The 17,649-nt window shown below is 47.0% G+C and overlaps 1 protein-coding gene across 5 annotated transcripts in view; it reads left to right on the top strand.

The window, feature by feature from the left end:
* The window catches only part of NAT10 (N-acetyltransferase 10), a 37,942-nt gene that overhangs the window by 8,491 nt on the left and 11,802 nt on the right, over positions 1-17,649 (top strand). For all 5 annotated transcript variants that reach the window (XM_025452439.3, XM_025452435.3, XM_025452440.3 and 2 more), the window contains 13 exons: positions 1,490-1,551; positions 3,007-3,121; positions 3,224-3,331; positions 6,572-6,705; positions 8,107-8,200; positions 8,324-8,422; positions 11,071-11,207; positions 14,011-14,135; positions 14,601-14,751; positions 15,058-15,154; positions 16,015-16,131; positions 16,942-17,043; positions 17,139-17,213. In XM_025452439.3, the coding sequence (XP_025308224.3) occupies positions 1,490-1,551; positions 3,007-3,121; positions 3,224-3,331; positions 6,572-6,705; positions 8,107-8,200; positions 8,324-8,422; positions 11,071-11,207; positions 14,011-14,135; positions 14,601-14,751; positions 15,058-15,154; positions 16,015-16,131; positions 16,942-17,043; positions 17,139-17,213 (1,416 nt within the window). The remainder of the gene's footprint in view (positions 1-1,489; positions 1,552-3,006; positions 3,122-3,223; positions 3,332-6,571; positions 6,706-8,106; positions 8,201-8,323; positions 8,423-11,070; positions 11,208-14,010; positions 14,136-14,600; positions 14,752-15,057; positions 15,155-16,014; positions 16,132-16,941; positions 17,044-17,138; positions 17,214-17,649) is intronic.

The raw sequence follows: 17,649 nt of genomic DNA, 5'->3' as shown, positions 1-17,649 counted from the left end.
ATGTCAGTGGCCATGACAGAGTGCCTGGGCATCTCTGAATTTCACATAGGCTTTTAGGTATATGTGCAAATTCAACACCAGTGAGATTCAGGGTGTGGTGCAGCTGTTAGGTGGTTACAGTTCTGGAATGGAATTCTGCAGAGAGCCATGTCACTGCCTCTGTCTGTGTATTGCAAGAAAGCAACCATGCACAGACTTCTGCACCAGTCCTCATCCTGTTGGATAATGAAGGAACATTTGCCAGTTGCATTCCCAGTTGGGCAAGAGCTTCGACTGTGGGAGGAGTAGTTTCCATCCAAAGCTGAGGACGCGATGAGGAGTGGGACTGCTTCTCAGTGGCTGCGCAGCTGGTCTCTGACCCCATCAGTACTGCCATATGGATATTCTTATGTTTTCAGTCATGCCCATGGTGCTGCTGGGGAATGGCATTAGGTTTGGCCTCAGGGTTTCACGAGCTGTATTTACACAGCAACCTGGACTTTCTTCAGACCTTAGTAGCTGCTTCCCGCCACCACTGCCCTTCCTATCACTTGCCACTGTGGCTCCTCTGGCTTCCTCAGGTGGCCTCAGATGTGCCCAGTATGTTCTCACCTGAGGCCTGTGCACTTGCTGTCGCTACTGGGATATCCGCTTGGCCCTCTTCCTCACTGCATTCGGGTCCATGCTCAGATACTACCTCCCCAGTGGGGTCTTTCCTCACCCCCTGTTGGGAATGTGTGACCTGCTTTATTTTTCTTCAGAGTATTGCCAACTGCCTGAAGTTATGTATATACTTGTTTGCTGTCTGACTTCCAGTGCTAGTCGCTGAACTTGATAAGATCAGGGATTTTGTTTTCCTCACTGATGCACTCCCAGATTCTGGAAGAGTGCTGGGCATTCAGTAAACACTCGTTAAATGCTTGTGAGTGAACGAGTGACCTTGTGCCCATGTCAGTTCGTGTGTCCTTCTTCCCCCCCGTCACGTGGCTGCCCACTTTTCACCTCAGAGCACCCCTTCCCTCGGTACTGCGTGTAAGTAGCCGCCCCTCTGTCATTTGCTGTCACTGCACCCTGTTTTTCATTTGTAGCATTTGCCAGAATTTTACTCATTTGTTTCCCCCCAACCAGTAGACCGTAGGCTTCATGAGAACAGAGATTATGCTTCATTAAACACCAGCATATACCCAGCATGTCTGGCACACGGTTGGTATGTGCATTTTATTGAATGAATGAATACATTTTACGATGCTGGATAAAATGTGGAAGAATGTCAGAGTTGACTTTAGGGGAAGTTTGTTGAAATAAAAAACATGGCAGTTAGTGTTGGATGATCCCCGTTCCAGCAAAGAGCAGTTGGGCCGTTGAGCACAGCAGGGTACTTGGGGTGGATTCCCAGCAGTAGCTCTGGCGCCTCCTTGATCCCAGGGCTACTTGTTAGAACTACACATTTGGACTTGGAGCCTCAGCATTGCTTTGGGATGTCTTTGTTCATGGATTTTGTTTCTTTTAGGACGTGCATTCAAGATACAGGACTGAGGCCCATCAGGATGTGGTGGGAAGATTTAATGAGAGGTAGGTCTGAGGCACACTTCCAGGCCCTGAATTGTGAGGAGCCACGGTGGGCAGGATATTTTTGTCTTGGACTCAGCTGAAAGCTGTGTTTTTGTCCGAGGGAAGGGAGCACAGGGGGCCAGAATGGTGAGATTCCTGACAGCAGTGGTGGTTGTGAAGCCAGCTGGAAGCAGTGAAAGTGAGCGGGGAGCTGGGTCTTGACCCAAGTCATTCTCCTCCCTGGCTTTTAGCTTATTCATCTGTCCAAGGGGTAATTTGTCTGGGTCACTATTTCCCAAAATGTGTTTCACAGAACACTAGTATTGTAAGAGGGACTTTATATTAAAAGGGTTTCTGGCCAGTCGTGTCTGGGAAACACTGGTAGGGTTTGTCCTGTGCGAAGATTCGCATTAGGCTGTCATAGCTTCTGAAAAGTCTTGCAGCAGCAGGGACCTATTTAACTGATCTTTTCCTAGATTTATTTGACCACAGGGCCCTTTTTTAGGGAACGCCAGTTAGCAGCCTGTGAAACTGGTGTTCCCTAAGATGCTGTGGCCTGGATCAGTGGTCCTCATCTAGCAGTCTTGCCCCTTGGGGACATTTGGCAATGTCTGGAAACATTTGATTATCATGACTTGGGGGAGAGGGTTGGAGGGGGTGGGGAATGCTACTGGCATCTAGTGAGTAGAAGCCAGGGATGCTGTTGATCAGCCTAAAATGAACAAAGAGCCCCACAGCAGAGTCACCCGATCCGAAATGTTGCTAGTGCTGAGGTTTAGAAGTCCTGGCCTTGGAGCTTGGGGCCTTCCTGGTGTTCATCTTCCCTGGTGTTTCACTCAGCAGATGGAGTAGGTTATGAGGCGGCTGTGTGCTGCTGGATAGAGTGGAAGGAAGCCTGTGAACGTAGCCTGTGAGGCTGTCTTCTTGCACTGTTGGAGGAGTTTGAACTCTAGCCAAACAAATGTTTGCCTGCATGCAGGAGTGTCTGTTAATTTCTTAAGGGAACTTTTCTCTCCTCCTCTCCGTTTTCTGTATTTTTTCTTTACTGTGGCAGAAGGTAAATTTGTTCTTGTATAGATTTGTTTCCTGTGTGACTCGTGATCCTTTGTGGGGTGGGTTTGGAATTCCCCATTTAAGAATGGCCTGAGACAGCTTGGTCCCCAGATGGTGAACCTGAGATGGTGTGGGAAGGGCTGTGTGACTCAGAGACCAGTGACGGTTGTGCACAGTAGGAGTGCTTATGACCCGTCTCAAGAGAGTTCTGGGTGTTCTTGTTTGCTGTATGAAGCACGTTCAGGTGCCTAGTAGAGGAGGCTCAGAATTCTCTTGCACTGCCGTCCAACTGGGTTTGGCTTTCTCTAGCTTTCTTAGAGACACGTGAGGGCCCAATGATTTTCCTGAAGAAAAGCCACCTTTGTTGTGTAGACATTGCCCTCCTCCTCCCGCCAAAACCTCATGACCGTTTTTGTCCCGCAGATTTATTCTCTCTCTGGCCTCTTGTAAGAAGTGTCTTGTCATCGATGATCAGCTCAGCATTCTGCCCATCTCCTCACACGCTGCCAGCATTGAGGCCCTACCTCCCCAGACCCCGGTGAGTCAGCCCCATAGTCCAGGAATCATGGTGAGGCCGTGTTTTTTGTGAGGACCCACCCTTCCATGACAGTGGCGAACCTTCTCCTCTCCTCTCTGGTAGGATGAGAGTCTTAGTCCTTCTGACCTGGAGCTGAAGGAGTTGAAAGAGAGCTTGCAGGACACCCAGCCTGTGGGCGTGTTGGTGGATTGCTGCAAGACCCTAGACCAGGTGAGTGTGATGTTCCGAACTTCTCCGCCCCAGGGTAGACAGTGCCCCGGGCAAACAGAACACGCAGAAAGCAATGGAAGCCCAGTTAGGACAAGTCAGGACATGGATCCTCCTGGGGAAGGGACCTGTTCTCTTGCTTGAACTCCTGTAGCAACAGCAGGGCTGTTCTCTGTTGTCTGTGTTCACAGCAAGTCCCAGGATTGCCTCCCTGCCCATCCCAGGGCATCAGTTCTGGGAATAGAGGGTCTGGGGTGTGGGGAGATAGGGGAGACGGATTGAATTTAAAGAGGAGTGATTTTTGCAATATCATATCTGTATTCCGTTTCAGTTAAGTTTTAATGACATAAAGGTTTTTGCTTGTGTTTTGTGTAGAAGTGAGAGGAGAGCCTGTGGCCAATTGTATTTACCCTGGTTCCAGAGTGGGGCCTGATGGGGCCCTGTGGTAGTGTGGGCCAGATCTTTAGGTACAGATAGTGGGGCCTAGCTGGGAGCTTCCAGAATGAATCTCTATGCTCACTGTGGTGACCAGGGCTGGTAAACTCAACTTCTTTGGTGGTCCCTGGGCTGTGTGGGAGCTGATTTGGCAGTGCCCAGAGGCCTTCAAGCTGTCAGGTGTGTTCAGGGTTCTGGTCTAGCCTGAGCCAAAGGAACTCTTTGGCCTCTTGGCCCTGGGTTCTGCCCTCATGATGGAAAACAGCTGCAGTGATACCTCCCATTTGGGGCGGAGTCCCAGCAGGCTGATTTCCTTGTGCATTCTAGAAATAGGAGTTACCGGCCACATAGCTCTCTCTGCAGCCCAGGCTGCAGACTCTAGGCTGCTTTGAGCCACTTCCTGCCCCCCTTTGTCAGAGAGGAAATGAAAGAGGATGGAAAAAAGGCAAGAGAGGGAAGCTGTAAAAACAGTAGCATTATAAGGAAATACATAGTAGAATCACTAAAAGTGAAAGATGTGCGTGAAAAATGGAAGATCGTATTTCTGCTTGGCGGTCCCACCCTGCAGAGACAGCTCCCATTAACGGTTTATTGTTTGTTCTTTTGGAACTTTTTCTGTGCATAGAAATGGAGATTTTAAAAACGTGCAGGGGTTACACCATATAGTGTAAGTGGTCGCCTAGTAGGCATTTGAGTTGATCCCAGCTTTTTTGCTATCACAAACAATGCTGTTAGGCCTTCTAGGATAAGTTTCCAGAAGAATTATTGGAATAGAGTGTGTGTGCATTAAACTGGGTGTCACACTAGTTCATGGAGCCAGCCACAGTGTGTGCAGATGCCTTTTTCCCTACAACTTGCCAGCACTGGCCATGGTTAAACTTCTAAGCCTACCAATTTGTGTTTTGATTTGTGTTGCTTTAATTATGAGAGAAGCAGGTATTCTTTTCCTATAATTACTGTCATGTGAGTTTTTTTGTTTTGTAAATTATTTTTTGAGGATTGGTTTTTCATTTAGCATATTGTTTTAGAACGTATTTTTAAGAAAGATTCATTTATTAGAGTGTTTGTGTGCACACATGCATGCAGGACAGGGGCAGAGGGAGAGAAGACTCTTGAGCGGGGAGCCCGATGCGGGGGCTCAGTCCCACAACCCATGAGACTGTGACCTGAGCTGAAACCAAGAGTCAGACACTCAACTGACTAAGCCATCCAGGCGTCCCAAGAATGCATTTTTAGTCCATATTTCTTCCTCTTCTATTATGTTAGTGGATTTTTCCCGGTTGTGTTTTGTTGATTTAAAACTTCTCTATAGTAAGCAACAAAAGAGCAAAATACAGTGTTCAGGCAAAAGCCAAGTCAGGATGAGCAGGACCTGGAGCTCCTGTGTGTGTGTCCATCTGGAGAGACTGGCTTCTTAGAGCTTGTCCCCTTCCTGCCCTTCCATTTGCCTGGACTTGCATCCCTTCAGTGTCTTCTTACTGTTGCTGCCTGGGTGTGCAGGGCAACTTCTTCCGGACCACAAAGGCCAGGCCGGAGCATCTGGCCTTCTTCCCAGCCTAGGCCTGTTCCCAGGGCAGACCGCAGTCGGGGAGTAGGGTTTGGCCCCTGATTAGTGTTATGGTTCCTCTCATTCAGTGCTTCTTGCTCTCGTCCTCCTAGGTGCTAGGCACTACCCTAGGCACTGGGCTTAGTGGTAAAAAGGAGGGGCACACCTGCTTCATGGAGTTTACGTATGTTCTGGTGGGTGGAGACTGGTAGTCAAGGAAACAGGCCAGTGTAGTAGAAGGTGCTGTGTACAGTGGAAGAACACAAACAGCACCAAAGAGGGATCGGGAGTGCAAGAGGTGGGCGGAGGCTGCAGTTCTGGGAGGCCTCTTTAGAAGATGATCCTAGAGCAAAGCCTTGAAGGAGTTGGGGAAATGAGCTGTGGGGCTGTCAGGAGGGAGAGTGCTTCTGGCAGAGGGGCCACTGGGTGCATAGGCCCGAAGTGGGAGTCTCTACCTGGCATGCTGGAGGACCAGCAGGCAGGCTACCTGGGCAGAAGCAGAGTGAGCAGAGGAGTAGGAGATGACAGACACAGCCATGTGGCCCTTGAGGGCTTGACACTTACTCTCTGAGAGGTGGGCACCCACTGAGGGTTTCTCATGGACAGTTTCTCAGCACAGCTGCCAGACGGATCCCCAGGCTGAATTTTAAAAGGATCCCTCTGGCTGCTATATTGTGTCTAGACCATAGAGGAACAAAGGTGGAAGCAGAAAGGCTAGGAGCCTGTTGTAGTAATGGGGGAAGACAGGATAGTGCTTTGACCAGCGTGGTAGTGGAGGACACTGATGAGGAGTGGTGGGGTTTGTATATATTCTGAAGGTAGCACTAGCAAGCTTGGCTGGTGAATCATGTGTGAGGATAAAATGGAGAAAAGCTTTTGCCCTAAGCAATTGGACAGGTAACTGAGATGGGGAAGGCTGTAGCTGGAGGAGGTGGGAGGGGGGACAGTCTGAGCAGTGTGGCAGATGTACAGGTAGAGACATGTAGGGGCAATTGCGTGGATACAGGAGTTTGATAGGGTCGGGGGGGAAGAGGTCCAAACCAGAGATGTGAATTGGGTGTTGCCAGCACCTGAAAGGCATTTAGAGCCTTGAGACTGTGAGGAGTTGACCAGGCCTTAAGAGGCCCGAGTGCGGAGCCTTGCCTCCTGGCCTGCATGAACTGGCCCCTTTGATGTAGCCTCGACGTCTCCACAGTAGTGATGGCAGATGGCTGGAACTTGGTCTTTCTCAAAGTTCACCTAATGGGATTCTCTGTTAATAGGCCAAAGCTGTCTTGAAGTTCATCGAGGGGATCTCTGAAAAGACCCTGAGGAGTACTGTTGCGCTCACGGCTGCCCGAGGAAGGGGCAAGTCTGCAGCTCTGGGATTGGCTATTGCTGGGGCAGTAGCTTTCGGGTAAGGAGGTCTTTTTCCCTCTGGGAAGTCTGAGCTCTGAGGAATAAATGTGCAGGGTAGGGGTCAGGGAACCAGGAGACTGTTCCTGGGTCTGTGCAGGCTCCTGTGTGATTTCTCTGGGTTGTGGGTTCCCGTTTAGAAACAGTGACACTGTTTCCCCCCACCCCGCCCTGAAACTGTATGTGCAGGTACACATGGATACATTCGCCAGGACCTTTGTGATCACTGTTTAAAGTTGAACACATACAAAAAGTTGGGCAGATGTACAAAAGCAAAGAAACAGGAGTAAGAAACTTTAAAACTCTTCAGGAGATGGGAATGTATATGACCATCTTTGCTGACTGTGAAAAGTACACGTTTGATTTTAATGATTTTAATGATTTTAATGATTTTGTTTGCTTTCGAGGAGCTTCATTTGAGAGTGTGATGTTCTTTTTTTTTTTTTTTTTTTTTTAAGATTTTATTTATTTATTCATGAGAGACCTAGAGAGAGGCAGAGACATAGGCTGAGGGAGAAGCAGACTCCCTGTGGGGGAGCCTGGTACAGGACTTGATCCCAGGACAGTGGGATCACGACCTGAGCGGAAAGAGGACGCTCAGCCACTGAGCCACCCAGGTGTTCCCTTTTCTGTTCTTTTGCCCTGGGTGGAAGATTTATGCAGTTGCCAGGAGAGTGTGTACTTCCAACTTCACATACAGAAATAGACCTAGAATTTACCATGTCCTCATGTGCATTGTCTTCCTTGGTGCTCCTAATCAGTCCGTAAGCATTTCACAGTTGGATAACCTGAGGCTTGGGGAGTTTTAGGAGTCACCGAAGATACCCCAGCAAGTCAGTGGTGATAGTGCCGGGGCTGAGCACAGCCCCTGACTGGTAGTCTCTAGTTCTTGCTGCCTGGCGGTAGCAGTCAGCACCTTAGCCTTTAGCATCCTTTACACCCACCCAGGGTCCCCTGCATGTCCGCTGTGGCCTTGACCTGAGCATCTGGCTTCATGGTTTGATACCCCCTTAGCACAGCTAGTGATGACTGTGAGGCCACCCTCTTGTCCCAGGACATAGGCTTGAGAGGTAGCACGCTGGCTCTGCAAACTGAGGGAGTTGTGTCCAGGCACCTGTTGGCAGTGTGCTTTCACAGATGTCAGGAGCTAATTGCCAGGATATGCTACCTTCATGTTGTTCATGTGTTTTCATTCATTTGGGAGGAAAAATACACTCAGATCTGGAGTTGCTTTACTTTTCCTCCCTAAAGAGTGTTCTTTCTTTCTGCCATTATCTCTGATAATCACCTGTGTGACGGGACAAACCGAAATTATGTTATGTTCCTTTTATGTTCCCTAAATGGCCCTTTTGGATTTCTGATCGTTAAAAAAAAAATAAAATTCATCCTTTTCTTTTAATAGGTACTCCAATATCTTTGTTACCTCCCCAAGCCCTGATAACCTCCACACTCTGTTTGAGTTTGTATTTAAAGGATTTGACGCTCTGCAATATCAGGTAGGAAATTAGGATAAGTACTTATTTGGATTCAGTGCTGGGTTTAAATCTAGGTCAAGTCTTTGGAATGCCTGTTTACTTTTAGTTTCTAAAATTTGTCATTGATTTGACTCTCTCCATCAGGAGCATCTGGATTATGAGATCATTCAGTCTCTCAATCCTGAATTTAACAAAGCAGTGATCAGAGTGAATGTGTTCCGAGAACATAGGCAGACCATTCAGGTGAGGCCAGTTCTGAAACCCCTGGGTGGAGCCAGTGTCCTGCTGTGTTTAATACTGTCCTTTTATGTCCTGTGTAATGGTGTATACAGTGTTGCTGTTTTATGACAAACTTGATGCAGATTTTTAGTCTCTTCTCAAGGAAAACTTACAAACAAACTAACAAATGAATGTAGCCAGGTTGGAAAGTTACAGCTTTATCCCTTGAAAATTGAGTAAGTCTTGGGATTGCGAGCATGCTGATCAGCTAAAAGAACTGACATTAATTCTGCTTTTGCTTAAAGTAGATTTTGAAATGGTGCATCTGTAACTAGAACAATAGCTTCTCCATTTAAAAGGAAAAAAGAACTTTGCAAGATGTACTCTGAGTCTTTGTGGTTTAGCCAGTGGCCTATTTTCCTTTTTAAACAGTGTTTCCCTGAAAGCCCTATAAATCTCCAGGGCTCTGGAAGCCTGAACGGTCTGCGCTTGTCTAAAGGCTGTAATTTTGTTCAGTTGTAGAGAAGTATCAGTGTGACAGGCTTGCAGAAGGGATGGAGGCCCCTGGGCTTCTAGTGCAGGAGGCTCATCGATTATTTTTGGACTTGGGGTGGGAAGCAGGCCAGGGAAACTTGGCAGTTTATGACCTGTATGCCCGCGAAGGCATGTGTATATGCCTGTCAGGGAGGTATACGTTTCATCAGAGGTCCAGATTGTAAATAATGGTTTTTATGCCTTTTACCTAAGGATCTTAATTTTTCCTTACTAGGTCTCTTCATTCTGTACATTTCTTCCCACTTTTGCCAGATTCCCTCAGCCTCACCTTTTGAAAGGAGGGAAGTCTGATGGTGGGGTGGGGTGGGGTGTCCTGGAAGGCTGTTGACCAGTAGTGAGAATGCAGAGACCTGTTGAAGTTCTACAAAGATATACACAAACCAAAGAAAGACAACATTACCCTGAAATGCCCAGGTTCAGCCCTTGCTGCTCTTTGGATTTGTAATCAGAGACCCCCTTAAATGGCCAGAGTCCCTTTGTCTCCAGGCTGGACTTTAAATACAGAAGAGGTGACCTGACTTTTTATGAGGCTCCACACAGGTCCCTTTGAGGCCTCCTTCTCCTTGCTGGAAATTGAGAAAAAGACGCATATTAGATTAAAGTCGGCTACGCCTCTCCGGGGGGCTGCTTTCTGCTGCTTTTATGAGGTGCTTGTTGAGTTTTTCCCCTTAAGAGTCCAAGACATGGGGCCCTATGGAGAGTGTGTATTTGCTGTTAGAGTTGAGTGGAGTTGCTGTTTCCCTGATCCATCCTTCAACTTCCCGCAAAGCAGTTAGATCTTATTTGTAATGAAATACTTCAGAAAAGCACAGAGGTGAAGGTAACACTCAGAATCCAGGCACGTAAGCCTAAGAAATGTTGAAACTTTGTTGTTTGCTATGTTCCATATTTTAAAAGTCATTTGTATTTTTGTCTTAAAGATCTAGAGCATCAGAGACATAGGTGAAGCCCCTCTTGTACCCCTCCCCATCCCATTCTGTCTGTCTGCCACTCCCCATAGGTAACTCTGCTCTGGGTTGGGGTGTTTCCTTTCAGTTTGTGTGTTTGTATTTTACTATGTAATTAGGCATCCATGAATGTTAACATACTGTGCTTGTCCTTTCTCGGCCTGCCTTGATACTCAGCATTTGTTTATAAGATTTGTCCAGGTTAAAGCTTGTAGCTTTGGTTGATTTGAAGCATTATATGTTTATACTACTGTTTATGTTTCTAGGAGTGGAGCGGTTGGATTTAGGGTATGCATAGATTGCCCCCTTTATTAGATTTTGCTAAGTTCTCCGAGAATTTTAGGGGGATCCCTGGGTGGCTCAGCGGTTTCGCGCCTGCCTTTGGCCCAGGGCGTAATCCTGGAGTCCCGGGATGGAGTCCCGCGTCGGGCTCCTGGCATGGAGCCTGCTTCTCCCTCTGCCTGTGTCTCTGCTCCTCTTTCTCTCTCTATGTCTATCATAAATAAATAAAAATAAATTAAAAAATAATAAATAAATTCTTCTTTTAAAAAGTATGCCAGTCTACCTTCCCACCAGCATTTTTGTTTTTAAATTCTTGTTTTCCTCAAGTTCTTACCAACATGGATTGTTTTATGACTATTTAATTTTTACCTGTCTGCATGCGAAATGGGATCTTCGTGTTGTCTTTGGCATTGCACTGATTTCTAGTGAGGTTGCATGTCTTTATGTTGGTTGGCTGGTCAGGTCAACTGTAAAATACCTCTTTGTGACCTTGCACCAACTTTAAAAATAGCAGGAAGCCCTGAAGAAACAGTGCTATCAGTAGTAGGCCAGGCACCAGCCAGGGCATTTTTCCAGATTTCCCTGATCTTTCTCTCAAGCAGCTATCAGGTAGGTATTTCCTTCACGTTACAGGCACAGAGTCTGAGGCTGTGAGGCTAAGTGACCTGTCCAGGGGCACATAATTGGTGGTTGAACTTCTGAACCCAGGTGTCTGGCTCCAGGCCCATTCTGTTTTCTCCTGTCAAGGAAAAGTAGAAAGGAAAAGTAGAAGGGAAGAAGAACTGGGTAGGCGGAGGGAGGACAGAGAGTGGCCTTTATGAGGCCTCAGGGATCACAGCCATGGCCCTGGGGTGGCTGGGTCATAATAGAAGCTTTTCTTCCCCACAGTATATACATCCTGCAGATGCTGTGAAGCTGGGTCAGGCTGAGCTTGTGGTGATAGATGAAGCTGCCGCCATCCCCCTGCCCCTGGTGAAAAGCCTCCTGGGTCCCTACCTTGTATTCATGGCATCCACCATCAATGGGTAAGCACCTTGCTCCCGTTGTAAGCTCTTACCCGTTAGGTGGCATGAGTGAACATGCCTGGGTTGGGGCAGGTGGGCCCAATTCCCGAAGTCAGAGTCGTAGGAGCTGCGTCAGTCTCTCCTGGGGCTTTTGCCCACTGGAGCCAGTCTCTTTAATGAGTGGTGCCCGCCTCTGGTCTGACCGTAAATAGGCCACATGAGACTGAAGAATTTCATAACCCAGGTGGTAAGGGTCTCATTCTGTCTCTGGGCCTGATTAGGTGCCAGAGAGCACACAGCAATACTAATGTCATCTATCTTAGAGTGATGTGAAAGTAGTGTTACAGCAACTATTAAATTAGTATAAGACAGAAGTCTTTTTTTTTTTTTAAAGATTCATTTATTTGAGAACAAGGTAGGGGGGTGGGGCAAAGGGAGGGAGAATCCTAAGCAGACATCCCCACCACTGAGCATGGAGCCCAACATGGGGCTCAATCCCACCACCCTGAGATCATGAGCCAAAACCAAGAGTCAGATGCTTAACCAGCTGAGCCACCCAGGCATCCCCAAGACAGCAGTCTTATAATGGCTCGAGAGCTTTGTTTAGATACTCAAAATATTCAGTTTATGCTTGCTGTAGAACCATTAGGAAAAATAGGTAAGCAAAAAGAAAAGTTACTGATAGTATCACTGCCCAAAGAGATAACTTCTGTTAGAATTTTGTTACACATTTTCTACGCATTTTATTTTTTTATTTTGAACAAAAATGTAAACATAATTTACATATTTTTTAAATTTGCTTTTTAATGTAAGAATATAGTGTGAACTCTTTCTAGGTCAATAAATGTATATTCAATATTGAAAAGATTTCTGTGTGGAAATCACATCTGGAAGAGCTAATTCTGTGTTACAGATTTATTAGGGTGTCTGCTTACACTGAAAATATTTAGATAAAAAGGCTTTACTTCTTTTGCTAACAGTTTTATTGAGATATCATTCATATACAATTTACCCACTTTGACAGTGTAGTTCAGTGGTTTTTAGTATCTGCCCAGAGTTGTGCAGCCAGTCCCACAATCCATTTTCACCAGCCGTAAGAGAAAAGCCATACTCTTTACTTATCACCCTCTAGTCTCTCCTTAACCCCCTACCATAGGGAACTGCTAGTCTGCTTCCTGTCTCTATAGATTAGCCTATTATAGACAATCCATATAAATGGAGTCATACAATAAGAGGTCTTTGGTGACTGGCTTCTTTCACTTACCATGTTTTCATGGTTTACCCATTTGTCTTGTATCAGAATTTCCATCCTTTAAAAAAAAAAAAAAAAAAAGAATTTCCATCCTTTTAATGGCCAAATAATTTTTCATTGTATGTTTATACACATTTTGTTTCCATTCATTTGTTGATGGAAATTTGAGTTGTTTCTATCTTTTGGCTGTCAGGAGTAATGCTGCTGTGAACATTTGTGCATAGGTTTTCTATGTGGGCATGTTTTCAGTGCTCTTGGGTATATATATATACACACACACACACACACACACACACACACACCTAGGAGTGGAGTTACTGGGTTAGATAGTAACTTTATGTTTAACTGCTTGAGGAACCAACTAGACTGTTTTCTCAAGTAATTGCACCACTTTAAATTCCCACCAGCAACGTATGAGGTTTCCAAGTTTTCCATATCCTTGCCAGCATGTGTGTTTATATGTCTTTTTGATTATAGCCATCCTAGTGAATGTGAAGTGGTGTCTCATTAGGGTCTTCATTTGCATTTCCCTATGGCTGATGATGTGGGGCATCTTACCATGTGCTTATCTGCCATTTGTAGATTTTTAGAGAAATAGCTATTCATATCCTCTGCTCATTTTTCTGTTTGATTTGTCTTTATTGTTGAGTTATAAGGGTTCCTTATATATTCTAGATGGAAGTACCTTACCTGATTTATGGAAATTTTCTTCTTTTATTTTTTTCCCCCCACTTTCTTGAAAATGTCCTTTGAAGGACAAAAGAGTGTTTTCTTCCTTTTTAAATAAGTAAATGGAATTCCTTTGAGAAAGCTTTGTTACATGTGGCAGGGAAGAGAATAAAATAAAATACCTCCAACTTCCGATTTTCTGACCATTTTCTAAAAATAGTATTTGAGTAAAAGGGAGTGTTTATATAGTCTTTAAATATTATCAGTGAGTATCATGGGGTGATGTAATCCTGAATAAAAAACAAGCCCCACTGAGCACTGCCCCCACATAGTCACCTAGGCTTTGATTGAAGGAGGAAATACAAATGAGAGGACAGAGAGAAGAGGTTTCTTTTTTTCCCCAAATTTTTGATGGTTGTTTTATGTCACCTTCTCCATTAAAGTAGTGATGAAAGGAGTTGCTGAGGTGGTGGGTTTATTTCTTGATTTTCCAAACCGGAAGTGCTCTCTGCCTGTCTTCAGGTGCGTTCCTTCAGTGGTGCTCGCTCGCTCACTGACCATTCAACAGCGTCCCACATCATGCTGAAGGCTTTCCTCACGTCATCTTGGCAGTCTTTACTTTTGTAATTCACAGCACTGTCCTTCCTGTGAGGTGTGTAGAATAATCCTTTTGAGGATGAGGCTTAAGACTTCCTTGCCCAGAGGTGCTAAGTAGTAACCCCAGACTTGAACCCAGGCCCCGCTGGCCCCCAGCTGAGCCCCCACACTGCCTCGTCCTCTGTGGCCATGCGCATGCTCTGACGGGAGTCCAGAGGGCAACAGGATGAGGAAGCTAGTTCTCCATCTTCTCCAAGAGAGTGCGTTCGGGATGCCTTGCCTAACGGCCTTTGCTTTTGCTCCTAGCTACGAGGGCACTGGCCGGTCCCTGTCCCTCAAGCTGATTCAGCAGCTGCGTCAACAGAGTGCCCAGAGTCAGATCAGCACCACTGCTGAGAACAAGGCCACAACGACAGCCAGACTGGCATCAGGTACCCCCAGAACTCTGAATGGGCCCGTCCACAGCAGGTCCCTACAGATTCTCTTATGGGATCGTCTCCTCATGTCACCATGGGCGATACCAGACTGTCCTTCCGTCAGGCATGGAGGTTAGGTCTCCAGGAGGTAGAGTTGCTTTCCTCAGCAAACAGCAGGCCAGTGACCGGATGGAACCCTGACCTGGCCTTCTGGGTCAGGCCCTTGTTTGTCACTGCCTCGGAGCATGGTTGCAGTGACTTAGTGTTATCCCCGCGGGAATTGGTGTCATGGAAAATGAACACCCCCTAGAATAGTTTAAAAACCACTCAGTTTAAATTCTCAAGCCATATTTACACAGGCGTGTGACAAAGAGAAAGTAGAACATTTGCCTTGCTCTTTTAGACAAAGCACATTTAATAATTGTTTTTCCTCGTGTGTGTGTGTGTGTGTGTGTGTGTGTGTGTGTGGTTGGGGAGCAGCGCGAACCCTGCATGAGGTCTCCCTGCAGGAGTCCATCCGATACGCCCCTGGGGATGCAGTGGAGAAGTGGCTGAACGACCTGCTGTGCCTGGATTGTCTCAATATCACCCGGATAGTCTCGGGCTGCCCCCTGCCCGAGGCCTGCGAGCTGTATCCTCTGGCGTCTGGGCCCTGTTATGGGAGGGTGGGGGGGGGGGGGAGAGTGGGGGGCGAGGCAAGCATTGAACAGAAGGTCTCAGCCTGTTGTTCCATAGGCTGCTACTCCAGGGAGAGGGGGAAGTTGAACATTCTCAGTTTCCTTGCTGTTCCTTCCTTACAATATGGGGTTTCTATGGAGGACACGGGGCTCTTCCTTCCAGGCTGGAGGCAATCTGCGTATCCAGGTCCCTTTTGGAAGCAGTATGCCCTATTTTGGGCACTCTTTGATATGTTTTAGTTGCTTAACTCCAGATTCAGCTACTATGTTAATAGAGATACCCTCTTTTGCTACCACAAGGCCTCTGAAGTTTTCCTCCAAAGGCTAATGGCCCTCTATGTGGCTTCTCACTACAAGGTAACTGCAGTTAGCTCTCGGGTGAACTTCAGCTCTGACAGTCTCCTGTTTGGCTTTCCATATCTGTTATTACCTGGTGGCTCAGGTGACCATTGTACTGGGACTTAGGTGTCCTGATGTTGTCAAGGTCCACTGATCTTACTGGAGAGATTGCATTTCCTGTTGTTGTTTAGGCCTGTCCTGGGCTTCTAGCTTTGCTTCCAGAGTGGAGGCAAAGTGAAATTCCTGCACGTAGCTCCGTGCTTGGTAGCTGGGGAGGGTAGAAAGCTTTGCCTGTTTTAAACCAGGTTCTTGTGTTTCTCACTTGTCTGCTAACCAGTTAGGTTCAGATGACGTGGCAGTTGTTGTCTGGGGGTGCTGACCCAGCCTTGTACCTCTGGGCTATTTTTAAGGAGTGCCAAATGAGAATTTAGAGTATTCGAAAGTCTTCAACACTGAAGGGCATGTTGGGAAGAACCCTACTTGAGGATCTAGGTAGCATTTTTATGAACATCCTTCAACGGAAGCCTGAAGAGTTGGTGTTAGAAGTGGTGATAGGTTTTCTTGAAATAGCCTCTTGGCAGGAAAAAGTTCACCCCCCAGCTGTGAAATCCACAGTGCTGACGAAGTAGTCCCCTGCCCTCCTCCACAGCATCAGCACTCACGTAGAGATGACAGCAAACACATGGGGCAAAGTCCCACCTAGGCCATTTCAGAGGGTCTCGGGCTGGCTGGCCCACATACTAGAAAAGCACTTAGCCGGATTTCAGCCTACCGCTTGGCATTGGGGAGGGCGGTGCTCTGGTCAGCCGAGGACTCTGGCCTCTCGGGTAAAGGACAAGAGGAGTAGTTCTCACCAACTCGTGTTTGTGCCCCCACAGAACTCCCCCAATGATCTCCAGATGCTTTCTGATGCACCTGCTCACCATCTCTTCTGCCTCCTGCCCCCGGTGCCCCCCACCCAGAACGCCCTTCCCGAAGTGCTTGCTGTCATCCAGGTATGATGGCAGTGATTTGGGGAACCACTTAGGAATCAAAGATTAATGGCTCAGTAAGTGGCACGGGAGGGAAGGTGTTGATTCTTGGCGTGGAGCCAAGTAGCTGAGCAAGGCAAGCAATGAGGGTACACAGAAGGAAACCACCACTGACGGAAACCCAGAGCCCCACTATGGCGGAGAGGTGAAAGTCAGAACTGGCCACTTGCATTTTGACTTAGGGCTCCTCCTGAAACAGAACTGTTTTTGTCTGTTTTCCTTCTCTATTACCAAAGCAATACATGTACTTCTAAAACGAGAAGATACAGATTGGAAAAAATAATATTTTAAATGCCTGGCATGTACTTATGCATTTCTATATTATTTTCCCTTTTCATAAACATGGGATCGTAGTGTTTGGGGCTTGTTTTTTTTTTTTGCGCAATGTGTCGAATATTTGTAATCTGCATAGTTTTCAAAGGCTGCATTGCATTTCATTTATGAACGTACCATCCTGTGTTTAACCATCCTCCTATTAGACGTTAGTGTCCTTGAGAATTTGCACTGTTTTGTACAGAGCCGCAGGAGTGCACATATGCACACTATGTAGATTTTGCTCTCTGGGGCAGGAGGATGTCTACCCTGCCTCGTTCCTGAGGGCATCAGTAATGAAACTTCACTGGAAGTGGAGGAGTCTGATAACAGGGTTAAGCCTGAACTGGAGTGGAAACAGCTGGCCTCGTCGGGGAAGTAGCAGCAGAACATTGAGGATGTTCTGTGAGTGGGCTCTACACCTGCTTCTGGCCTGTCTGCCCTGTCCTACTATCCCCGTAGGTGTGCCTCGAGGGGGAGATTTCCCGCCAGTCCATCTTGAACAGCCTATCTCGAGGCAAGAAGGCTTCGGGGGACCTGATTCCCTGGACAGTTTCAGAACAGGTGCTGTGCTGTCCCTCATACCCCCACGTGAGTGAAGCTGACGGTGTCGGAGGATGTATTTGATGCTCACTTACTGGCTTGTGTCTCCCACACAGTTCCAAGACGCAGACTTCGGCGGCCTGTCAGGTGGAAGGGTTGTTCGCATTGCTGTTCACCCGGATTATCAAGGGGTAATGTGTCCTCGTGCCTCTCAAAGGCTGCTGTGCTTTATTAGCTCAGCTGTGTTGCTGGCAGCTCGTTAGGGCAGGTGTATTTGGTTGTTTGGATGGAAGGTTGGTCAAGGAGTAAGAAGTTCTAGGGACTCCTCGGCCATGGACAGTTTCCCAAGGATTAGGGGTTGGCGGGTGGACGGACTGGTTGTATATACTTGCTTTTCTCTTGTGAAGACAGGACACTTGTGAACCTGACCTACAGTCAGGATTTCTAAGAGACAGGAGGTAACCTGACCACAGTTACCTCCTGTCTCTTAGAAATCCACCGAGGAGTCAGCTGTGGAGATGTCTGTTTTGGGCTTGCTGATCTGTGGACCAGAAAGCCCAGCCAGCCATCTTCATCTTCTTGCTCAGGCTAGGTGGTGTGAAAGTGAAGGTCATAGCGTGCTCGTTC

Source organism: Canis lupus, chromosome 18 (assembly GCF_003254725.2).
Source record: "Canis lupus dingo isolate Sandy chromosome 18, ASM325472v2, whole genome shotgun sequence".
Lineage (NCBI taxonomy): Eukaryota > Metazoa > Chordata > Mammalia > Carnivora > Canidae > Canis > Canis lupus.
This window is presented reverse-complemented; position numbering and strand designations above follow the sequence as displayed.